At 40.1% G+C, this 25766-nt stretch overlaps 1 protein-coding gene across 1 annotated transcript; it reads right to left on the bottom strand.

Annotated features, from left to right (window-relative positions):
- Positions 1 to 7: 7 nt before the first annotated feature.
- LOC104253029 (pancreatic lipase-related protein 2) lies at positions 8 to 21101 on the bottom strand. Its single transcript, XM_059821360.1, has 13 exons — positions 21053 to 21101; positions 19444 to 19598; positions 17211 to 17336; positions 16134 to 16268; positions 15055 to 15163; positions 13771 to 13890; positions 13559 to 13681; positions 11089 to 11204; positions 9421 to 9550; positions 7916 to 8027; positions 5936 to 6098; positions 4913 to 5045; positions 8 to 213 (listed from the first exon to the last, which is right to left on the bottom strand). The coding sequence occupies exons 1-13, from the start codon at positions 21099 to 21101 to the stop codon at positions 8 to 10; spliced, it is 1677 nt and encodes a 558-aa protein (XP_059677343.1).
- Between the last annotated feature and the right edge of the window lie 4665 nt (positions 21102 to 25766).

The raw sequence follows: 25766 nt of genomic DNA, 5'->3' as shown, positions 1-25766 counted from the left end.
GGAAAAATTATGGTATGAAAAGGGGACTGACACCAATGCCAGCCTGTATTTTCACATATTGCTTACGCTTCTCATGTTGCAAGACACTGGCCCCATCCAACCTTGTGGTAGCTGGGAGGAGAGGTATGTTTTTCTGCAGCACAGCAATGTAGGCGTGCTCTGGTTGTGCAAAGGTTGGTGATGATGCATGTTCTTTCCGGAAGTTTTTAGATCCTTGATAGTTAAAGAACAGATTCTTGGCTCTGTTTTATCTTGGAAATTAGGCATAAAAATAGATTTGGGCATGCTATCAACTTCTGTTTCCTAATTATTGGAAACAGAATAACTTAAAGCAGCTTGGAGACTACTTGAAATTACAGCGTTAGTACAAAAGAAGAATGAGAGTCATAAGTTTCGTAGAGAGTCCGTGTAAATAGATTTCCTGATAGGTCTGTGAGCAATTGATTCCCCTGCCAGTGGCAACTCCAGCCCCAGTCAGCTTTGGTTTTGGAAGAATAACTCAAATAAATGTTGGGACTGCACAAAGATTTTCATTTTTGCCTCTGTCCCAGGAGCCTGCCAAACATAACTGTTAGAGCCAGGGGTTACGCAGAAAACCCTGACTGCATTGAAGTCTCAGCAAAAGTACTTTCCAAAGGTTTTATTTTACCTTCTACATAACAGACACACATTTGAGAATTGGAGCCTGCTATAGGAAAAATCAATAATTTTCACTGAGAGAAGAGTGTGGGGGAACTGCAGGTAAACAATTTAGCTATAAAAATATCCAGGAGGAAATGCAAGAGAAGGGAGTGAGGTGATGCCCCTGCAAGAATGCTAACTGGGAAAATAGACTTGCTCCCAGGCAATGTGATCTTACAGGTGGATTGGTAACTGGTATGACACAACTGTGGGCTGAAAAAAATTAAAACCAGATCTTGGATCTACCAGAAGTACCTTCAGGATGCGTGTTCTCAGGCATTGAGCCACTATAATCATTCACTCACTTCTGGTATGCCGAAGGTAAAGACTCTAACCTAAATGAAACGTAAAGGGAGAAGTCAGAAAAACTTACCAAAATGCCACTGTGTAGAAAAGAATTAGCTGTTCTTGGGCAAAGAGAAGTCTGAAGAGAGAAACAAAAACTGATAAAAAATCATGTGGGAGCACATGAAATACAGATTGTCTAGAGAAGAAAAAAAAGTCTGATATATTTTTACCTGGAGAAAACTACGGAGTTTCCTATGGAATTTCTATAAGGAAAGATGCTGGCAAGTGACCGGGCTATAAAATGATACAATCAGAAAGGAGATAGTCTTAAAGGCAGAATGAAGGCACTGGGGAGGCTTTCTGTATAGAAGCCTTGTCAAGCTTCATCTCTAGCAAAGATGAAAGACCAAAAGGACTTGGTAGGCTTATTCCTGCAAATTTGTGGTTAATTTACAAGGATTTTATCAATATATTCTAGGATATTAGAGTAGCATGAAAAAATCTGAAAAGTCACAGAAATGAATTAGGCTCAAAAATGGGAAGAGAGACAACTGCATAAAGTGAACGTTGAGGTCTCCACCTATTAGTTCTATTTAATTAATTTTAATTATTCTTATGCTTTTGGTTCTGGGCTCACAAATATTTATGAGGGACATTTTCATAGGCCATGCTTTTTGGAAAGAAGAGAGTCTTGCTGTGCTATGCAATGGAGTATTTTATTCCTGTTAATGGAGAACTCTGACAAAAATGGTCCTTGTTTTCTCATTAGCATACCTGCATATATCACTTTATGACAAGCATACTGTTTCTCCTAAAATTATTTTTCTGATGTTACACATAAAGTAAATAGGGGTGATGTAAGTGGAGCAGAGAGTTAGTATTTTGGATTACTTATTATTGCTGTTCCCTTCTTCTAGAAAAGATTTAAGAGGTTTGTTTGTGTGTGCGTTTGTTTTGCCTTACCCCATTGCCAAAAGAGTGTCATGAGAGAGAAAAGGGACTGAGGCTGAACGCTTTAGAATGGCTTTGTTAGTAATTTACCTTTGGCATAATTTTTGTAGTGAGCAAATGCTTAAGGAGTATTAAATGAAATTTGTATTGTAATTCTGAAGCACTCATAATGTTGCAGAATATTTAAATAATGTAAAAGTCTGAATGCAAATCATAATATGTCCTTAAAAACCCTAGACAAATGAAGCACATTTGATTAAAAAAAGCGCTACCTTTCAACATGACAGCCAAACATGCCGAATGGTGCATCTCACTTGACATTCTAAAGATGCAATTTAAATTGTTCTAAAAAGCTGGCTTACCTTGTTGTGAAGATATGAAAGAATTACCTGTTCCAGTCTTTGTCAAAGGCAGATTGTCTTGTGAAATATCAAACCCTTGCATTTTTTGGACTGGCTCCATTAATACAAAGTGATAGTATCCAAAGGTTTCATACAAGTAACAATTTTCATTTTTAAATACAGAAGGAAACAGGAGGAAGACTCTTTGCTACCAGCAACACAGAGTTGCTGTCAATGGTTGGTTTTTTTTTTTTTTTACCTTTAGCTCATAAAAAATAAACCTCTCTTGCTCTGTCTATTAGATGTATTAGCAAAGAAATGCAGAGTTGATGTTTACTATGCCAAAGAATTAAAATTAACTCAAGAAACAGTATATGACAAAAATGCAAATCAGGACAACACTAGGGGAAGAAACTAATGCAATATTTTTAGCTGAACTGTTTGGGTGAGAAAATGCATATTTTTAAGTGGTCTAATCAGCTGGACCACATTTGTAGCAGAAGTCATCAGCCCATACGAGCTGTTATATTTTGTCAGAGTGCTGTTGAAATCAATAGCTTAAAATTAAACAAAATGAAACTTTGTATTTTTGAAAGTAAGAATATGATTTATTATTCATAAAAGCATCAAATTAATTTTTAGAATTGCAGAAGTGGCAGAGCCAAGTATGGAGGCAGGAGAGGATGGGCTTTATCTTGAGTTCAACAGGACATTGTTTCCTTCTTGTGAGAAGCAATAGACTACATTGCACGGCTCACACTGCTGTCTCATGTCATTAAATGCGATGACCCAATCTAGTGCCTGGCCCTGCTGCACACTTTTTCGTGACCCCGAGGAAAATATCTACACTTCTTTTTCTTCAGTTCCTGACTGTAAGAAAGGGAAAATAAGTCTTCCTTTTTCCCTCCCTGAGTCTCCTTTATTAGTGCAACTCTGGGGCAGAGAGCCATGCCTGATTTATGAAGGATGTTAAAGATGGTGTGGTTACTAGCTACAGATATTTCCCAACTGCGTAGAAGTACCTGGGGGGTTGTTTTGTACTTCTCTAGGGGAGTGCAGAAGAGGGGAGTCCCTACTTAGGCAAGAAGGGGGTTTTGCCTAAGGAATTTCCCTAAGGGTAGAGGAGGATGAGTTCCCTGCTCAGGGTGATTTCTGGATCCTACTCTACATGGGTGGAGATGGTAAGGGTACTAAAGCAGTGAGTCTGAGAAGGTAGACAGCTGATTTGTCAACTTTGCTGCAAACCTCCTTAAGCAAGCTCCTCTGGCAAACTTCATGGGATGTGACTGGATTCTGACATCTCAAAATCATTGCTGCGTAATTTGAAACGCACCTGTTCATCACCCACATTTAGCCTTGTGTAATGCATCTCATTAACACCTTCTGGTAAACCTCACTGGAAGTATTCTGGAATAGCTAGTTGTTAAGATGGGGCAGAACAGAGTTGCCCAACGTGATTCACGCACAGGATTTCTGCACCCAAATGATAAACCTCACGTTAGATTTTAAAATTAGCTGTATGTCTTAGACCACAGTGGGCAATTAAAAACCAAAAGAATTTTTGTGGGTAGCTTGTATTGAGACAGAAGCAATCTTAGCTTATTTTGGCTGATGCTGTTAACTCTTAGTAGTCTGTTTTTGTTAACCAGTATAATCAAAATGCTGCCAAATTTGGGGGGGCAATGCTATACAGTAATGCAAATAGTGCCGCTCCAGCCCGACTTCAGTGGCTTCAGAAAGGCAAAATAGAGGTGGAAAATTCAGCTTCATCAGTAAAGAGAAAATAGTTACTTCGAAGGCTGCCAGAAAATTGAACATCCTCAATAGTGCACCATAGTTTTGATAAAGATGCCTGTTTCAGGTATAGAGAGAGTCCCAGCTCACCAGTGTTCCGCAGAGCTGAAGAGAGCACATCAGTGAGTTCTTCCCCAGGAAAAAGGCAACAGGCCAATGTTTTGCTGTGCATTAAGCTGTCCTGCTTGACACATGGTGACCTTTGATGGTAGAGTTTTTTAAGGTATACTGTGTGACTCAGCACTCAGTCCCAGCTCCTGAGAAGTCTTTTGGACATGCTGCTAAAATGTTGTTTAAATGTGATCTTCAGGAAGGAAGAACATGTCATGCAATGCCATTCAAACTCTGATTATTTTTATATTTAAAATTATTCCTCAGACTCCTGACATAGAATCAGATGCTCCTAAAAACATGAAAGTGTCCTTTTCCTGAACAAGTGAGCAGGGACTATTAAAGAATTTGACTGTCTATGCTCCTTTTTATTCCCCCCACCGTTTCTTTTTTCTTCTTTCTTTTTTCTTTGTTCTTCTTTCTTTCTCTTTTGTTTTTCTTTGTTGTTGTTGTTTCTTTTTTGGATGCTCCTCTTAAGATAACTAAATGTATTTCAAAGGAGAATTGACTGGACCTTTTTTCCTATTTTATTTTTTTCCCCCTGGATTCTGAAATATAATCACACCACATGAATGTGCTGCTAGTAAAATACCTGTTAGCTGTCATTGTAATTGGAATTCACAGAAGTGTAACTCCCCTGTATAGATAAAAGCTGATAACACTAATTTGGAAACAGAGCTTTTGTAGAAGGCAGGGCAAATTTTTCCTATATATTGAAGGAGCCTTGTTAATAGTTTGCTGCTGACTGAAGAAGTGTGCTCTTCCAGATGGTGAGGGTTGCCACAGTGGGCAACCATGGCATTTGTCGCCGAGCCTCAGCAAAGCGCCAGGGCTTGCCATGTGCTCGGCTGCACGGTTCCACAGCCGCAGAACACAGACCTGGCGAGGGAACAAGAGTTTAAGAAATATTTCTCAGCACAATGGGACATTCTCTTAGCAGCAGCCACAGATAATCAATATAAACCCAATTTTTATTTTATGTTAGGTCAAAGTATGGGTTCTAGTAGATTGAGAACATAAAGTGTGTGTGTTATCCAATGATTTTTTAAAGACATAGTAGTTAGTGACTCATTATTAAATTTTAAGACATGTTTGCCTTTATGCTCAGACTCCATTAGCATTTTAATTTGGACCGGAGTGCCCTTTTGAAGTAAATCTCTCACTCCATTTTTCCCACTTACCACACTTTGCTTTATGCAACAGAGTGGTGTCAGGACACATCAGCTAGATTCATTTTCGTTAAAACTAAACCGAGAGGTGTGCTGCAGAAGTGTACCTAATGTGCCGCAGATGCCAGCGGGCGCCCGGTCCATGGGATCAGGTTGGAGTCAGCCTAAAGTACCCTGCCAAGGCAAGTATACTGTTGCACCGTGCAGAGCTGTTTCTGATGTGCTGTGCTACTTGCTAATGGAGATGTAAGCACATGAAACTGCATTTTAGGAGGAAAAACTTGTACCTTTCTTACAAGTGCACGGCTACACCCCCCAGAATTTCAGATCTGATATCTCTGTTCTTTGGGGGAAGTCCGGCTGCAGTTTTGAGCTCATGGGAATAACTGTAGTCAGCCAACCAACCAGGTATTTCCATGAAATTTGAATTAGGATCTTATTTTCAGTACTTAAACCCACTTGGCTTTAAGGGGCATGATACCATGCAGAGGTGTTTTGGGTGTTTTTTCCCCCTTTTTCTGTTTTTTTGTTTTGTTTTGTTTGCTTTTTTTTTCCCCCCATACCCACAGAATGGAACACCATCAGATTGTGTACTCACACATTTCCGTTTTCCCCAGATATTATTGTGACTTCTTCAGCTCCCATGCAGCCTCTGTGTACGTGACCTAGATGCTTTTTCCAGAGAAACTCAACTTTTGAAATGTTCCCAGGAATTTCTGTATCAATATAGTTGAAATATGTGCTGCCTGGGTTGAAAGTGCCCCTGCCAAAAGAAAAGCACAGAAGTGATGTTCTCTGTTCTTTACTAATGAGGAAAAAAAATGCTACAGTTCAGGCAGAAAGGGATATGAAGCGTGGGATACTATGAGAGCTGAAGATTTGAATATTATTATTACAATTTAATTACTTTTTTTCCCAAGAACTACCAATCAGGGTTGTTTGTTAGGCAAAATTTTAGCTTAGAATGTGTTTTTGGAGAGTATGTTCCTTGGGGAACACACAGGGCTTATGATGCAGACCCTCACGCAGGTCCGAAGCTTTCAGCTCAGGCAGTAGGAGATCATGGGATCATGTCTCAGGTCCAGAAACACCAAGTTCTGTCCTCTCTGCCGACCACTCATTCAAGTCATGCAGCATTATAAAGTCCTTGGACAGTAGATTTTTTCTTTTTGTACATAAAATGTATCAAATATTTTTTTAGACAAACGTTGTAACAGGGCTAAACTTAAGGGAAGGTTAAAAAAACCCCACCAAAAAAAAAAAAGTATAATGTGCTTTTCATTTCATGTTTTTTGTAAGGATTAGGAAGGAATATCTTGTTGACATTTTGGTTGATGTCTTCCTCCAAGTCAGTATTGCAATTTTTCACCCTCCCTGAAGCTATTCTGGCAGCGTTGAGGCTAAACTCATCTCTCCTGGCATGATTTATCTGAGTACCTGGAGGAAGTTCTGAGGACTAAATGTCACTTTTTTTCTCCTTTGGTTGAAGTCTGTGGTGCAGCTGCCAGCTAAGCAAATTGGCGAAGGCCACAGAATCTCTGTATTAACCTTACTTGAGAAAGCAGAGGAAACGCCATTCCTGCTTATACAGGGAGGTTATTCGGTATCCTGCTCTACAGGCTTTCAGCCTGTCAGCTCAACATATAGGCTTATTGGCACCTAAGGAGGAGATAGCTACTCAGAGGGATCTACAGAAGTATGCAAATGACTAAGTTGCTTAAATTCCTGTGCCTTTCAGGTTGATAACACTAAATTAGATAGCCCAGCCTTTGTCAGTATTGTCAAGGGGTTTATTTTAGTCATTTTTGGTAAATGAGATCTATATTCAAATAAGTCCAAGTCAAAAAGTTCTCTTAGTGTTTCTGCTTGCTTTCAACCATGAAGAAAATTGAAAATTATAGTTTACATTCCTGCCTTCTGTGGTATCAATGTTCATTATAATGGAATGCACATTACAGTGTGACATTAACACAGAAATTATCTGTAGGTGGATTGCTGCAGTATTGTATTTGCAACCAAAGGTACTTCTGGTACAGACCAGTAACAGGGCTATGTTCAAACACAGAGGGGTTCGGTTTTACAGTATTTAAACTGTGCTCTTGACAAGGATCAGTTTATGAGATTTAAATTCACGTTTACTGGAAAAAGCCAGGCTGAGTGGACAGGAATCCCAGACTCCAGCACAGTTCATAAGCCAGCTGCAACTTTCTTACTCACATATTCCCCAGAGGAGGGAATGATTAAATGGCTGTACATCATACATCATCTGTCTTCTCAGAGAAGATCACCAAATGATGTTTGAGTCCAGCAGTAGCCACAGAACTCTTTGCTCTTGCCCACTTTGCTATGCTAACTGTCATCCTTAGAAAAGAAAGGAAAATAAAGTACAAGAGAGACCAGCAAGCAGATTTTGACCACAATCTATAGCATGGGGAACTTCAACCACTTATCAGCTACTTCTATTACCAGTGTAAATCACAGATCATGTGGAGCAAGATAAGACATGTAAAAATAGATGTGTATAAATTCAATATGATAACAACAATAGAGCCATTTTTTCAACAGTCATGTTAAACTTACTTGTCAATTGTATATTTTTTCCTGATCCCATTAGTTCCAGTCAAGGCTACATCTATATTTCCCTTCATGGTTTCTGTTGCAGATACTCTGACGTGTATCTCTTTCCGCCAGCCTTTGAAAGCAAAATGAAATAGATTATGGTTGTAAGGAGATTTCTTTCCTAATAGTAAAACTTGTCATATGTTTCAATGTCTTTCAGGGAGAGGAAAGGATTGCACAAATGTGCTTGTAAGTAAACAAAATGTCACTCTTTATTAAGGCAAATGTTAGTTCTGTGTGATTCTGGTAGTATTAATTTCCTTGACAGTGGTCTAAATCACAGATGCAATCATTGCTGACCTACTGGCTATGCCAAGTATTTAATCTGCCGGGGCCAATAGTGTACCTTGCTCTTCCACTTGGCCTCACTTTTAATTTTGTCATTATACTTGTAAGCAATTTGTGGGGTCTCATGGGTAGCCTGTTCTCAACTAAGAAATGAGGTCCACTGGACTGCTGTTAAAGAGATATTAAACAAAACCAGCAGCTTTCCCAGGATGATCCTGATATACGGAGTGTTTAGGGTTTTTCTTATACCTGCGCACAGCCCAACAGCTCTCAGGAGATCCTGTCATCTCACGTGTCTTTCTGAGGCAGAAGCAGGGCCTCAGATGCGATAGCACAGATAGATTGATTTCAAGCAACCGGGTTTGGGAAGTGTTTGTACTGCCTTTAATTTGGACTATTAAAAGGAGAATCTCTTCACCCACTTCATAAGGTTATATTTGGTTTCAGGCTATAATTTCTATAAACTCAACAGCTTGTAAATATTGAAATGAATATATTCATTCAGATTTGAGAAATGGCTAGTTTCTCTATACTCAAATTCATTTTTTCACTTTTTGCTCTTATGGAGAGGTGATATAAGATTTTTTTTGTTCTGAATTTTTCTTTCATATTTTAGTGACTACTGAATAAGGACCTCAAAGACTCTCTCTCATTTATTGCCCTTTCAGTTTATCGCCTGTGATGGATTACAATTTATTTACGAATTTTCTTATTTCCCCACTCTGTGGATGTTTCTACATTAATCACAATTAAAACTATACTTCTTATTACTCCCTGCCCTTTTGACTTGATAAGCTCTGCAAAAATATCCTGAAATGATTCAGTTTTATAAATTTTTGTCAATAAAAACAACGTAACTTTTTTGATTTGAAATTTTGCACTTTCAGCATAGCATTCCTCCCACCTTCAACTTTATAGAATTTTTGAAGCCATCATCTAATTAACAAAATTTAGCAGAGTTTCTAGGTCAGAGGTCAGCATCAGCTGATCTGTTTCTATAATTATCTCAGCCTTTCCCAGATAATGCTGGTACTGCATGTTCCTAACACACCTGAAACTCTAGATTTTGTACTAAGTGCCGCTCATTAACTCCATCAGCTCTCTGTAGAAGTGTAAGATATTTGTTCGCACATAATTCATTGCCGTTTTAGAACTCACCACCCCAAAGAAGCACTTACGAGCATATGGAGGGGAGGGCCCTGTGTTTAAATAAACCTTTTGCTGTTCTTTTTTGCTTTTATGTGAAAATTTATCAGCATAATGACCCATCAGTGGGCATCCTTCCTTCGGACATGGGAAGCAGTCTCCCTGGGGGAAAATAACAATGATGTGTGTTACAAGACGTTATCTGTTTTAATCCCACTTCTTAAAGTATAAGAAATTAGGGTATTTCAGATTTTTCCCAGCTTTTTTTAAAAGGTACTTTCTTCTGAGTTCAGAACATATCTTCAGTATTTATCATTGTGGAGAAAAAAGGAGCTGAGATGGTCAGTCAGCTTATTTCATCTGGTTGAAAATCAGAGAGAAACAGGTTGAAAATCTGGCCTAATTCCTTATGCTCCTGCAGAGACCATAAGTAACTACCTTAACACATGTTGTGCCTTACTACCTGATCTGTAAAATATAGGTAATTTATTTATGGGGTCCATTGAAAGGCTGTCTGCTAATTATTATAGGGTGCTAACCATGTTTGCAAGCAGGTCTGGCTGGATATCTCACTCATATGGTAAAGATATTTAAATTTAGCAATACTGAAGCTTGGGTTCTCATTTTGGAATGTGTTCTGTCTGCTTTTCAGCCTTTATTCCCATGCAGAACCTTAATGAAATTAATCTACCTACATAGATCAAACATTCAAATCAAGACCTTGACATCTATTAAAATAATAAAAAAACCATAAGTGTGTATATTTTCAGTGAAAGTGATTTATTTGCAGTTGGAAAAAATAGCATTGTTATATTTAGATAGTTCAATTTTGATATTTGGGAGGTTCTGTAGGAACTGGTATTTGTGGATCTTTGGCTAGTTGGGCATTAGATGAATGAAAGGTTAAATGATCGTCATCACTTACTTATCATGAGATAGAAAAAACCATTTCCCTTGCATTGCTAAATTGCACAGGGTTGAGGTTTTCAAGTCCTGAACTACATCGAACTTTGAATGTTACGTGGCAACATTGCTACAAACATTAACAACTCTTCCGCAGTATTGTAATCATTCCTTTTGGGAGTAGATGGAAATAAATTCAGACTTGTCTTCCTCCTTGACCAGTCCTCAGTTGCATTGCCAGAACTGGTCCACTAAAAGCCCAGTTATATGAGGCATGAAACACTGGGATGTTATGCTGCTTTCTTTCTTGTGCCACCTGAGGGTTGTGTGAGCAATGCTGGGCTGTATAAATATTTCCCCTGCCCTATATACTACGGATGTTTATTGTTTATACATATGTTTAAACATTTCTGAAATCCAGAGGCTGTCCTCTTGCTGATGGGTTCCACCAGGTTTAGATGGACTTCATTCAACCAGAGTGTTCCTTACTGCTGACCTGCGCAAAAGGTGAACCCAGCCACTGCCTCTCACTGCCCTCCTACTCAACTCTCTCTCTCCCTTTGTAACTGTTTTTGGTGTTTATATTTACTGCCTTATTTTCTTTTAGATCTTTTTTTTGAGTTTGCTGCTTTTACATTTTGCCTGTTTTTTTGGGTATGGTCTGGGTGAGGGTAGTTAGTGGGTCTGCATAGCTCCCCTGTATCCCATGGTCTAGAACACAGAAAATGTCCCAGAAATTATAAAGAGAAGAAGGGCAGAGCTATAACCCTTCAGATAAACATGTACCTGATACTTACCAATACAAAATCTCGGTATGTTTCACACTGATACCCAACAAATCCGTTGGGAGTGATAATACTCTCAGCATAATACCGGAGACTTCTTTTATGTCCACATCCAATAGATCTATATTCTGGGAAAAAGCCCAGGTGAAAAAGATTAAAGCTATACATGAATATAAAGTCCATGCCAAAACAACCCTTGTGGTTTTTTTTTTTTTCCTCAAAAGCATTTATACATACAGTGAAGTTTCAGATTAAAAAAAGGTAATAATTAAAAGAGTAAATTATTTGGTTTTATAGTAAAAAGTGTACTTATGGCTACATATATTTTTTTGATGGGGAAGAACTAGGTTCTAATCTGCATGTCCCTGTGCTCTTGCTGAAGTTAACAGAGGTGGAGGTGCACCAATGCAGACCTCGTGCAGCCTCCCGTCCTGCTATGTGTACTTAACTACTTTTACTTTAGCATGAGAACCAAGGATGATGTAGGAGAATTTCCCTTTGATACTTCAAAGACTGGAATAATTCATAGCTACGGCATTTGTAAAGCATGTAGTAGTTACTATGAAGTAGTTTTCATTTGCTTACCATTATGGTATTTTGTAAAACCACAGTTTTGACTCATTTCTAGAATTAAAGGTAACTGTAGTAAAAAACTTCAGTGGCTTTCAACGTTTTCAAGCTCTAGAAAATCTGTGGTCGTTTGACAGTGGTGATTCTGTGAAATGCTCTGAAAAGCACGATGTTTGGCAGTGTGTCCTTGATTTTGTCAGAATTATTTTGAAACAAGTACGTTTTCCCATCAGAGTGGAATTTATAAGCAGTCAGTGCAGGAAAGAAGAAAGAGCTATTTGGGTTACATTTACAGGTCCCTTGTAACAAGTGTTGTCTTCATTGGCTCTGAAGTCTCTCCTTTACCAAAGTACAATATACTAAAGTTAGGTTGTATAAAAATATGCTCTACTCTGCTTCAGCGTGTATGGGGCTCACCTAATCACAGGGTGAAGTCTTGGAGGCACTGAAGTAATTGCAAGCTGGCACAGTTTATAGTGAAATGAGGATTTCACCTACTCTCAATATTTATGCATCTTAAAGACAGACCAGTTGATGTTGACCAGTTGATACACACTGTTCTTTATGCAAGGAAAGAAAAAAACACACCAAAATCCCTCTGAAAAGTATTTCTGTCTGGTTTTCTTGAAAATAATCTGCATTGTCAGGGCTTCCTGAGTACGTTTTCTTTATAGTTCCTTCTTTAAATCTAATTCAGAAGGTTCTGTGCTTTTAACTTTAAAAACCTCAGTTGTACGGTTGGTTTACTTTGTGCTAGTGCCAAATTCACTTAACATCTATACAATGGGAACATAATACCCCTCTCCCTATTGCATCAAAAGCTGTAAAAAGAAGTTACTAAATAGCATTTCTAAAGGACTTCATACATAAAAGCACTACATAAATGTAAATATTATCAAACAGAAGAGGTATGCACAAAGTAAGGTTTAACCAAGAGGCAGCAGTTAAGGCTGTCTATTTTTAGGAGTTGCATGAACAACCAACTCTATCTGTTCATGTTCAATAGAGCTGAACTTCTGCTTCACCAGAAAACATTGCAAACAGCCTTGTGAAATGTCTCTGGAAAATATTTGATTTTTTTGCTGAAAATGCAGACATTCTTACGCACTTTTCCGACTGGAAAGTGTTTTGGTTCCAAGTGACTTTGTGCACAGCCAGCTTTCAGTCCTCTTTGTTACTAAGTTCTCCAGCCAATTCTAAGACAGATCATTTTTGAAAGCCAATTACTTAACTAGTAGTAGGGATTTCAAAACATTTAGCTGTGAATAACAGATGTTCTAATTTCTGTAGGTTGGGATGAGAAGACAGGATTTTGGGGATCTATTGTACTGGATCCCAGGGTAATTCTGATTAACTGGCCAGCTTTCTTTGAAGACCATGAACTATCAACGGAGCAGTCATTTTATCGTCTTCGATATTTTTAACCTTGTGCTGTTCCCTTTGAAGACACTAAAGCTGTTAATGGCATGGATGAGTATGTCTAACCCCAGTAATATGGGGACTGATGTCTTTCTAGGGAGAAGGGAAGTGCAGATTTTAAAATACTCATTTTTGAATTATCCTTGAATTAAATTTTACCAGTCTCCCATGTGTGGAATTCCCACTGAGGTCAGTCTGTCAGCACAGTGGCAGGCTCTTAGAGAGGTTGTGCTGAACAAGTCTGCATGCTTTAACTGAAGTTTCCATCTGGAAATTGCCTTATTTAGTATAAAAGAAAATTGGAGGGTATTTCACAGGTAGCTTTAAATCTTCCACTTTTGAGCATTCGCTCCCTACTCCAAATCTAAGCTATATAAATAATATATACATTCAAAAGGCTTTACCTTAGCCTAGCCTTTATTTCTAACTGTAGCTAGCCTTTATTTCTAACTGTAGCTTATAATGAGGTATTACTTCTTTAAAATATATTTACCTCTCATAAGGTCATTGATATTCCGAGTTGCAGGAGGTACACGAAGCTGCTTGCATCCTGGCATCTTCTTCCCACCATTTGGGTAAAAATCCAGGTGGCCACAAGTCTGAAGAATCCCTGGAGCTGAAATGTACAATGAATCAAGGCTGATCACTCTCAGGTACGCTGTGGCCAACCTATGTGTTGCTGTCAGCCTTTGCGTGAAAACTTACCAAAGTCAAAGAAAAGATGACCAGCATGAGTATGAATTATATCAACAAATTTTGCGTCCGAAGGATCCAGCCTAACCATTGTGGGCGTATACTGGAAAAGGGGCCCAGCTGGATCCAAACCTAAATAAATGGAGATAGGTCTGATTGAGTAAATATTACTACGTGTATGTCACCACATACAGTGTGTGTACACTGTGTGTCATTACATTTCTGCCTTTACTCCACATATAAAAATCCATTTTGTGCTCCACAGCCAGCAAAACAAGCAGGGTTTTAATGGAAAGGTGGCTGGAGGCGTTGCAGCACAGTAAAATGCTGATAGGTGCTTGGCTTACTTTTGGGGGAAAAATGTTATAAGTAGAGGTTTGGGGGTTTTTTTGCATGTTAGTGAAAAATATGAAATCTTGATATGTTGCTCTGAGCATGTAGATTTGTTTGAGAATTTTTATTTGGTCAAAAATCTATTTTTATTTCCTAAAGAGCTTTGTTGAAAATGTTACCCCTTCACTTCAGTGTCAGTGAGCTCTCCTCGGGGCTAAAGCAACACAGTTCTGATCCCAGTTTCCCTGAACTGCTTATGCGACTGCTTACTGTGTACACAGCTTAGTCAAAGCAATGTCTATACAGAGAAAAGAACTGACTGGAGGAGAAAGGAAAGCAGAAAATAGTGAGCCTTTAAAAAAAGTTATGTGCCAATGTGTCATGACGCTGTATCTCTGCGTAGCTATGTGACTAACAGCTTTCTTCCTTTTCAGGCTGTCCATGGCTATTTACTGTCTTATCCTGACATACTAGATCTAAAGTTTTTAATTTTTCATTTCAGATTTTCAGTCTTTTGAACTGCTGAAAAGTCATGTTAGAGTGAGCTTTTAAAACCAAATATGACAATGAGTTGCTAGAGTTTTACAAACCTATTATTCCACATGTAATACAGTATTTTGTTCCTGTTCTTTTATATCATTAAAAATCATAACCAAATGTTCCCTGGCACTTGTTGTGACCTGTGAAAAGTGACCTCTATTTAGCCGCAGTTGGGACGGTTAAGCCTTTCTGATCTGTTGCAGTCGAGCCTTTCTCAGAGCTGTGAACATTGACATGTGAAATGCACGGCATGTGATAGGACATGGCTTCGTTTGTGTGACATCATGCTAGCTGTATACTGTTAGTTATGACAAACCAGCACATTGTGGTCTGTATTATGTGTTTATAAGGCAGCGGTGATTCTTAAGTTCTATTAAGTTGCATGAAAATATAAAGCTTCAACAGCTGAAATAGCTTCAGTACCTGTTATTCTTCCAATGCCAGGTTTCCTTCTCCCCGCTTCCCCTGCGGCATGTGCTCCAAGACTATGGCCAATGAAATGAATGTTGGCAGGAGAGTAGCCATAGTCTTTCTGTGAGGAAGTATGGAAAGGACAAAACAAGCGTGTTAAGAGGGGGATACAAACCTGTGGCACTGCATCATGGCCCCGTGCTGTGTCAGGACATGGCCAGACCAGCGGGCGATGGAGAGGAGTGTCTTGGGTGGGAAGTTACTGTTGCAGGTGGTGGGATCTTGTACCTAAGGAGAAGCAGTTCCCAACTCATTCCATCCCCTCTTATATCACGCCTCTGGAGGGGAGTAATCTCTGTCAGGAATGGGCCCTTATGATAGAAAAGAAGGAAAAGGGAATTTCTGCACATAGCTCCCCTACATTTGCACTGACTGCTTATCCAAAAGGCCAATGACCCCGCTGCCTCACCCCTGAACCTGTCTCTCCTGTCAGGAGAGCGGTCTGTGGTGGAGGAGTTTTCAGTGCCTTTGTCTGTGGCATACACTCTGTGTGAATCAAGCAACCGTCCTGCTATGGAGATGCTCCACCACCAGGTCCCGCAGGACGGGGAGGACCACGCCAGGAGCACTGCTGTGCCACGCTCAGCTGAGCTTCTGCATGGGAAGCCTGATGTTGGTGGCTGCAGGAGAATCACATCTCTGTGCTGCAATCCAGTTCTCACAGGAGGCAGTGTGTGTGACACACAGAAGGACGTTTTAACCATGTTGGCCCTCTATTACTGCTCTTCATCCTGCCGATTTTGCTAGACGGTCTCTAAACTGATGTCTTATCTAGTAAAAAGCCCATCATGAGCAAAACTTTCAGAAACTATGGCCTGTAAACTGTAGGGACATGCTTATCTGTGGTCTGACACTGAAGTAGGTATTTCCATTTGTGCAGGATTAGAGCCTTTTTATGACATTTTCAGCTGCGCTAATGAGTACCTCTGTACTTCCTGACTCTATTGCATCAAACCTAAAGGTGCCACCCTGAACACAGCCTTCGCCATACAGACTATGTGCTGGCGTTTATGTTCCACAGATACTTTTACCTCAAGGAGGTTCACCAGATATACCAGCTCAGCCCCCACAATGCGGACGTTGTTAACGGCTTCGGTGTACAAACCGCTTGAGCCACCTCTCCAGTCAGTCAAAATGCAGTTCACGTCTTCAGTGTGAAACATGAACTGGTGGAAAACATGAAAACAGGAGAACAGAAGCAAACAGGCATGAATTACAGTTGTAGCAGGGTGTATGCAAATAATATTTTGGTTTGCTATAGCTGGGGACTCACTTTGTTTATCTGACTGATAAAGACACATCTTTAGTATATTAATTCCTACTAATAGTGAAGAATCAACACAAGGAGGCAGAGTGGAGGCAGTGATTTGAACACAGAGCCTGCTTAAGTTCTGTTTTCCATTCCAGATGCCTTGTTTGGCTTTAGGGCATCAACTTCTCTTAATGACAGTACCCCAGTTAGAAAAAGAGGATAGTACGACTTCTTTTTTATGGTCCAAGCTTTATTATTCAGAATTTATATGCTTGGATCATCTAAAAGGATTCCCAAATTTGCGTTCATGTGCTTGAATTGTTCAGCCCCAAAGTTCATGTATTTTAACCAAAATATTCTATTTATACACTTCTGACAATGGAACATTCTGATTTTTCATTCTAAAACAATTTGATTTTTGAAATGTGTCTAAATAAAATGAAAACAATCTGCTGAACAAAGAATTTTGCTTTTATTAGATCAAATGTCTCACTCAAACTGAAATGTTTATTTTGACCTTTTGCTGAGGTGAGAAAAGTGACTTTTTTCCCCCCTTTGTTATTGGCAAGGAGCTGAAAAATCAATTAATTGTAGCCTTCCCTGTGGAGGTGAATGCAGCAAAGGGGCATTTAGCAGAAGGCTGAAGTAGACTATACTCATAGCTAGGAACAAGAGGGCGGTCATGTGGAACAGAGCTTCATTCGGGGGATTTTTTCTTCTCTCATATTCCCTGAATTAACAAGAGAACAGAGGTGTAAATTTGCTGTGGGATTTTTAAGCCAGTTAATGGGGTGATGTGGATATTTGCACTTTCAAAGACAAGTAAAATGACTGCCAGACAATAGTCATACCATACCCTGCATATATCTGTTATCCAGGGGAGGTCCGGTCCAGCAAGATGGCCATGTATAATGAAGCGAGTTTTCCTGTGTGTTCGGAAATTTGAAGCTTTGATAGTTGAAGGATTTGTAGCGGAAATGCTCTGTGTCAAAAAAACCAACCAACAAACAACACAACAAGGATGTGACTGTTTCATCCCAGTGTACATTTTGATACAGGGCAGAGTACCCCAATAGTTAAGGCATAATTTTGGACTCTGAAGAGGTGGGTCTTCCTCACTCGTAAACTGCCTTGCTGGGGAATATCAATTGATAGCTTCAACAAATGATTCACTTCCTCTAGTTAATTAAGCTAATGATACTGGCATCATTTGCACAATGCTTTGAGATATACTGGTACAACATGTCATGTAAATACCAGATTTTTATCAAACTTGGCCATAGAAATACAAAGATAGCATCTTCTGCAAGGTATTATGCAGTTGACTTTGAATCTATACCTATTTTTCTTTCTTTTTTTCTTTGAAGATAAGACCTTAATCGCTAAGCTTATTTATATTTTATGAGAAAGCCCACCAGGATTACAACATCAGAGGCTGTAGGTGTTTTGGGGTTTATTGAGAAGGCAGGCATTATTTTCTTTCAAAGAAATTCTGAATACTGGGTTGTTTTAAAACTTGGCTCTTACTTATTTTTTGTTATGGTTTAGTAAGCTTAAACGGGGATGTCATGCACTAATTAGCACGCACCTCACCTTCAGTGAAAGACTGATTAAAGTTAAAACCTCATAGGCCCTCTCAGGTAGAGATGTTGGACTTGTTCTGAGGTGACTCGAACAGGAGGAATCATTAAACACCTCAACTGTTTGTGACTACCATCTATATAAAAAAAACCCTATGAAGCCTTTTTCATGTAATGTAAGCCAACAACAGCGACAAATTACACCCCTCGCCGTTAATATTAATTTGCTTCATTTTTCTCTTGTTCTTTGTCCAAGTAGAATTCACACTCTCTGGTCATTTCTCTTCTTTCACCAGACTAGTCTATAGCCCCACAAAACTGCTTCCTGCTGTGGACGAGCCCAGCCCAGCCCAGCCACCTCCAACACCTCGAGCATCTTGCTGTGAGCTTTTCCCCAGCACTTGCTGATCTTCAGAGGAAAGGGCTGCCACACTGCTGGTGTCTTTCAGTATGTTCCCATTTGAGCCATTCTAACCAGTCCTGCAGGCTCCTTTCAGCTACTTCCATTTGTCACTCTCTCGCAGTCCCGAGCTTCCTCTTGCTGCCACTAGTTTGCAGATGTTGGAGATAAACTCACCTGTTTACTTTTTTTTTCCCATACAGCCAGGCTGCTGTCTCTGTGCTTCTCTACCTGATGTGTTTTCATGAGGGATAACCTGGTTCAACTCTCTGTAAGAGAAACCTCCAAGCTCTCTCTAAGGTATCTCTTACCAAGTCTTTTTCTTTAGCTTTTATCTTCATTTTCCTTCAGTCCCATTCTTCCAAAAATGTTTAATATTTGTTTATTTTCTTTATCTATCACCATTTTATTCTCTTTTTGGTTGTTTCCTTCTTTTTCCACATATGATTTAATTATCTCCTTCATTTTTTTTCTTTAGTCTCCTGTTTTCCTTTCTAAGTTTTCCTTTCATTTTTCATCCTATTTTCCTTCCCCTGTCTGGTAAACACAGGTACTTTATCTTCTGATCTTCACTCTTAACTATTTACCAACTCTTAGGGCTCAGTGCTGGCCACCACATAAGCAGAGCCTCTGAGACCAATCGTATGAAGTTCAGAGGACCTAGTAATCATGTGTATGAACCACATCCCTGAGCCATGTGTATGGGCCTGAAACATGGTTTTAAGCTGGAGACGCACAGGAGCCAAAATTGAGCTTTTCTTTTGTATTGCCTTCCCTACCTCTGGCTGTATAATGCTAAACCTGAAACTGAATTTGGGCTATTAGCTTACTGTAGAGAATTATATAAAATATATCCAAAACATCTCAGATGGCTTGTGTTTGAAGGCTGCGATTAATATGTTGTAAATATAGCTGGCCTGTCAGAGAGCTGAAGTGGGAAAAAAGAAATGAGATGAAAGGAAATCGGAATGGACTTTTCACGGAGTGTGTAATGTAGAATTGGGGCCTCTCCTGGGAGATTTTTGAGCAAAAATATGAGAGAAAAGAAACTGTGTAATTTGTTGAATGTGTAATAGACTATCAGTTATTAAAAGAAAGTAGTTTCTTACTTGATATTTCATGATGTTGTCTCTAGTGTAAAGGAGGAAATTGGTGTTCACAGCTTCTGGAGAGCTGGGCAAGCCTGCCAGTTGTCTCTCTGGGATCCCAGACCAAGGGGGGCTATCTGTAAAGCATCCAAGCCTTTTGTAGCAAACTTCCCTTCCTGGGGTACGCAAAGAAAAATGTTAGTGTTCTGGGAACGTAGCAGGTTAGGCTGCCACCACTTTACAAGAAGCTGGCAGGAGAGTGTTTATACCAGGGAAGCGGAAGATGGCTGATTCGGATTAGGGTGGCATCTGTGTTTATTTTTCATTAAGGGGCTCAGCTGTGCTCCCATGCCGTGTGCGTCTAGCAGGGACTTGAACTTCAAGACTGATTTCTGTTGCAAACACAGTGTAGAGCTCAGCTTGATGAACTCGGGAGAATGCAAGTTTTGTTTTGTCAAACATATTGTTAATACAGCTGTTGGAAAAAGACAATAAAATCTTGATCCTTTATGGATCCAGAGAACAAACCAGCTTTTGCTGCCAGTGCGGAGCAGTCCTTCAAATTAGTCCTAATGCTCCAGGGATTATCTAAATTGTTATTTCTTGTGCAAAAAATTCATGAAGGAGTAAAACGAAACAAAAACATTAAAATAGATACCTCTGGTTGCTCCACAATGTACATTAAAAATTTCCCTTATTTTTTTATCACCATAAGATTTTAGTGGAAGCAATAAAGTGGAATTTGAGTGGAAGCCTAAAGCAAAGCACAGCTTTGGGAAGTGTGGTCTGTGCCTGAAGGACTAGAGTTTCCCAGTTTCCACTGTGCCTTTAATACAGTAATGATGCAAATATAACATATGGGTGTTGCCATTAAACGTCATCCTCACCCACTACTATAGCACAACAGTTGTGAAATCCCAAATAATTTTTATTGCCATTAAAAAGATACTGAAAACAATGAGAACCTATTGTTACCTAGGGTAGGTGACAGATTCGTACTATATCAGACAGTGACTTACTCTATTCATTACTCTGCAGGGGTAGAGTGATATATACTGGAAATACATTTAGAGAAAGAGATTTAAAACATTTACTTGTGGAACTGCAGCTAGAGACTCCACAAGTGATCCAGTCATTTTCACAGGAGTCTTTCCTCTGATGCCAGCAAACTTTTGCATTGTGGTTTTTTGTTTCTCTCTGCTCTTTCTGTGTGTCCATCCTTGTTGAACTATTTTTTCCTATTGGTAAAGAGATACTTTGGACTGGGGCTATTTTCTTGTTCTCTGCATTTCACTGTGAAGAGTAAGTGCCTAGGCTGGCATTACAAGTGCTGTAGCTACCAAAAATGCTGCTGTGGGTAGGCGAAACAGTTCTGGGAGAATTTTAGTATCAATTAGTATATAAAAATATTTTCTAATTCCCATTCTGCTTGGTAGCTGTAGAAACCTTTACAGAATTAAAAAGGAATAGGTTAAATGTGGCAAAGATATGACATAACTCAATGCTCCTAATGAAGAAGTCTGTTAAATCTGTTCCAAAGCACATCCTTTTTTAAAAATATAGTTATTCTGGTGTAAGCTGCACACAACAATTTTTACTGTTTATACACTTTATCAACTATGTGTCTTACCTCTGGCTGCATCAAGAAGAAAGAGAGTAGTGATCCATACTGCAAACATCTAAAGCAAATAAGAACACATCAAATTTAGTTAAAAATAGAATCTGGAGTTCACCTAGGGGTTTCCTTGACCCATTAAAAAAACCAAAGTCATAGTGGCCACAGGACTACTTCAGGCACTTGATGAGTTGGATCCAAAAGAATCAACACTTCCTTAAAGATAGCAAGGTTTCCAGAAAATACCTTTGGGATTCTTTCTGTTTGCCACGTGGATTTTGCATATGCAGGATATCGTCTAAGCATCTCTTAGAAAGTATCTTCCTGACCTTGACAAACAGAAGGATTTTTTTTCTCTGGAGCTGCAATTTATGGGCAAGCAAATGAAATTCTTAAAGGATTTGCAACAACATTTTTTTTTTTTTTTACTGGGTGAAGTTTCTTAGAATCATAGAATCATTTAGGTTGGAAAAGACCTTTAAGATCATCAACTCCAACTGTAAACCTAACCCTGCCAAGTCCACCACTAAACCATGTCCCTAAGCGCCTCATCCACATGTCTTTTAAATATCTCCAGGTGACTCAACCTCCTCCCTGGGCAGCCTGTTCCAGTGTCTGACAACCTTTTCAGTGAAGAAGTTTTTCCTGCTATCCAAACTAAACCTCCCCTGGTGCAACTTGTGGCCATTTCCTGTTGTCCTATCACTAGTCACTTGGGAGAAGAGACCAACACCCACCTCTCTGCAACCCCCTTTCAGGTAATTGTAGAGAGTGATAAGGTCTCCCCTCAGCCTCCTCTTCTCCAGACTGAACAACCCCAGTTCCCTCAGCCGCTCCTCATCAGACTTGTGCTCCAGACCCCTCACCAGCTTCGTCGCCCTTCTCTGGACACGCTCCAGCACCTCAATGTCCTTCTTGGAGTGAGGGGCCCAAAACTGGACACAGTATTCGAGGTGTGGCCTCACCAGTGCCAAGTACAAAGGTACAATCGCTTCCCTACTCCTGCTGGCCACACTATTTCTGACACAGGCCAGGATGCTGTTGGCCTTCCTGGTCACCTGGGCACACTGCTGGCTCATGTTAATCAGCACCCCCAGGTCCTTTTCTGCGGGGCAGCTTTCCAGCCACTCGTCCCCAAGCCTGGAGCTTTGCATGGGGTTGTTGTGACCCAAGTGTAGGACTTGGCTTTGCTGAATCACGTGCATTTGGCCTCAGCCCATCGATCCAGCCTGTCCAGATCCCTCTGCAGAGCCTTCCGACCCTCCAGCAGATCAGCAGTCCCGCCCAACTTGGTGTCATCTGCAAACTTGCTGAGGGTGCACTCGATCCCATTGTCCAGATCATTGATAAAGATATTAAACAAAACTGGCCCCAGTACTGAGCCCTGGGGAACACCACTTGTGACCGGCCGCCAACTGGATTTAACTCCATTCACCACAACCATTTGCGCTCGGCCATCCAGACAGTTTTTTACCCAGCGAAGAGTGTACCCATCCAAGCCAGAAGCAGTCAGTTTCTCCAGGAGAATGCTGTGGGAAATGGTGTCAAAGGCTTTACTAAAGTCCAGGTAGGCTATATCCACAGCCTTTCCCTTGGCCACTAAGCGGGTCACCTGGTCATAGAAGGAGATCAGGTTCATCAGGCAGGACCTGCCTTTCATAAACCCATGCTGACTGGGCCTGATTGCCTGCTTGTCCTGTACATGCCGCGTGATGGCACTCAAGATGATCTGCTCCATAACCTTCCCCAGCACCGAGGTCAGGCTGACAGGCCTGTAGTTCCCCGGATTCTCCTTCTGGCCCTTCTTGAAGATGGACATCACATTTTCTAACCTCCAGTTTGTTGGGACCTCCCCAGTTAGCCAGGACTGCTGGTAGATGATGGAAAGTGGCTTGGTGAGCACTTCCGCCAGCTCCCTCAGTACCCTTGGGTGGATCCCATCCGGTCCCATAGACTTGTGGGTGTCCAAGTGGTGTAGCAGGTCACTAACCATTTCCCCGTTTCTTCTAGCATTTAATAGAAAACTTATTCATAGAACTGCTATTCAGTGATTGTATTTAAAAGAACCCAGGAACAAACTAAATTTGTGTTTCTAAATCATATAGATAGTCTTGAAAACTCATTTTGATCATTGCTATCAGCCATGTGTGCTTATCAGCCCTGATCTGCTTGATCACTTAATCACCAGCTGATAGGTAAGCATTGGACTAAATGGAACCAGTCATTTACTTCGAGGTGAACTAGGGAAAGCCTTTTAAGTGTAGTCTTATTACTACTACTAGTAACTTATCTTCAAAGGAACAAAGATCATTCTTAGAAAACTCCAATATCAGGCCCTGATCCTCCAGTGAGTTCTTCAAAGGCAGAGTCCTGAACCCCCTTCCTGCCCTTCCCACCCCTAGTCTCCCCAGTCCCCTGAAGTCAGTAATACGCTGTTAGGAGCAAAGAGATCATCCCTGTGAAATCCACTGGAGGTTCAAGCATGTCCTGCTTCCACCTCTTCTCCTCCAGCCACTCACCAAATACCCCATGCCTTATCATGATGCACCTTATTTCAGTTCCTTAGATGTTCTCGTCTCCAGTTTATCCCATTTTACCTTGGCAGGGCTCAGAGCAAGTTCTTCGTGTCCACCTCTCAGTTGATTGCAGCAAGCCTTGCAGAAGCCCTTTTGAGGAGTCTGGAAGGAAGCAGGACAGCACTGCGCCTGCCCAACAAGGGCCTGCGGTGGAGGGACGCTCACTCTGCCGCTGCTGCAGAAGGCTAGAGTTCCCAGCTGCATCTGTGACTTTGTTGGGTAGTGCCAAAAGAGATCTCCTTCTGTCAGGCATGCTTCATCTGAGATAACATGAACCAGGTCAGACCAGTTGCTGCGTGACTCCACCTGTTTAATGCAAAGTTTCAAATAGGGTGTTATTGTTATCCATCAGTAATTATTTTTACAGCTAAAAAGTACGGGGAAGTGTGATGTAAACACTGAACAAACACACAGCTTTTCAGGATCAGGAACCAGGCTCTTGCCGTCGGCTGGGCTGCTCATCTCGGTGTGACGCTGAGTTGGGATTCAAGTGACTTAACGTCACATGGGAAGGCTGTAGCAGACCCTCAGTCTTTTGGGTCCTACTCCAGAGTTTTAATAGCAAAACCATCCTTCCTGGAGCCGAGCCCTGGCTTAAATAATTTACAGTCTTAAGCAAAATTTTCAAATTTGTATTTGATAGTTAAGTCATACAGTCTTTTAGGTTGGAAGACCTTTAAGACCATCGAGTCCAAAAAGTCTACCATTACATCAAGACGCAAACAAGGTGTTGTGGGATCAGCTAGCATGTATGTTTGCAAGGTTTAAGTTGTTACCTGAGAAAAGGCGAAACAAGAGAGAAGGATGAAAAATAGTAGAAAAATTTCATTGCTCATTTCTGTCATCTGTTATTTGTTCACCTCGTAGTTCTCTCATCTATAATTTTGCTAGTGGATGAACTACCTGACTTTTCTTTGAAAAGAGGACAGAAATGCTTCTAAACAGGGGAGAATAGTTCCTTGGGCAGATTGTCACCACATCTGATCACCATGAATCTTCATAATTAAATTATATTAATTGAAGTAATTTTAGTTTTTAGTGTTTTGATAATGATGTCTTTTCATGTAGTACTATATTGTTGTCATACTATTATGTTAACATTCCTAATCAGGCTTTACTAGAAATCTTTGTTCCAGTGTGTGGGTCTTTTCCAACCTCTATGATTCTATGTAGACACAAATGAGAAACTTGCATCTCAACATTTTAATGTTAAACCCTTTAAGTATATTGGGTGACTGTTGGCACCTCCTAACCAAGCGTGTACAGAAAAGGGAGACTCCCTTTTGGTATAATCCTTTCCACTGACTGATGACTTATATCTAGTACATACAAATATGAACTAGGTTAAAGTGATTCTTAAGAGTGCTAGGTACAAAAACATTTCCAGGCTTTTTTTTTTTTTTGCTTAGCTAGCCTTGAAAGGTTAATTACTTCAGACACAGATTGTAGAAGCAAATAGATCCTCCATCTCTGTGCTCCGTAACCCTAGCAGAAAGTTAAGAAGGAAGGTGGTTATGTAGCTCAGGGAGTTTGTTTTTTCATTTCTTCAGGACTAAGTTAGTCCAGTAAAGTGTTGAATTATTCACATTAAAATTCATTTGAGTTATCTTCTGCTCACATAATTAAAGACTGTTGTTAGGGTGCGAATTGGTCGGTTAACCAGTCACCAATAGAATTCAGCAAACAAAAATCCCGACCAGGTGTTTGGAAGAAATGGTTAAAAGAAGCACACACACAAAAATCTGCTTCCAAGTTATCCTAGGTCCTGGCCAAAACTGGATTCAGTGATAGTTAATAGGTGCTCAGAACCGTGATGCTACAGTGTACGGTATACCGAGATCTGGTGATCAGGTGCTCAGATCTGTGATATAGTATCATATTCTAAAATATTCTATATTTTTTTATATCTCTGAGAATTTATAGACAAACTCAGAAAGGCTAATTCATTAGAATTTAAGGCCCCCACAGAAAATAAGTATCTAATCTACATTACCTGCTTCTGATTTAATTCTATTATATATAACATTGGACCAAAACCTCACTTCATTCTATCCTTACAATTTCTTCCCACTTCAGGAGACTTTAGTGCAGAAACAGGTCACTTAAACTTTTAAATTAATCTAGTTGATTCAAGAAATTAGTCTTGTTAATTT

This window comes from Gavia stellata, chromosome 9, assembly GCF_030936135.1.
Source record: "Gavia stellata isolate bGavSte3 chromosome 9, bGavSte3.hap2, whole genome shotgun sequence".
NCBI classification, from domain to species: Eukaryota; Metazoa; Chordata; class Aves; order Gaviiformes; family Gaviidae; genus Gavia; species Gavia stellata.
The sequence above is the reverse complement of the archived record's forward strand: the minus strand, read 5'-3'. Positions and strand labels throughout refer to the sequence as shown.

Bases quoted from the DNA above. Each gene is read 5' to 3' on its own strand.
- LOC104253029 (XM_059821360.1), bottom strand. From the start codon at position 21,101: ATGTTTGCAGTATGGATCACTACTCTCTTTCTTCTTGATGCAGCCAGA. The intron at 13,682-13,770 runs GTAAGTTTTCAC...TGTACATTTCAG, and splicing joins TCATCTTTTCTTTGACTTTG to CTCCAGGGATTCTTCAGACT. The intron at 11,205-13,558 runs GTAAATATATTT...GCTTTTTCCCAG, and splicing joins TATCAATGACCTTATGAGAG to AATATAGATCTATTGGATGT.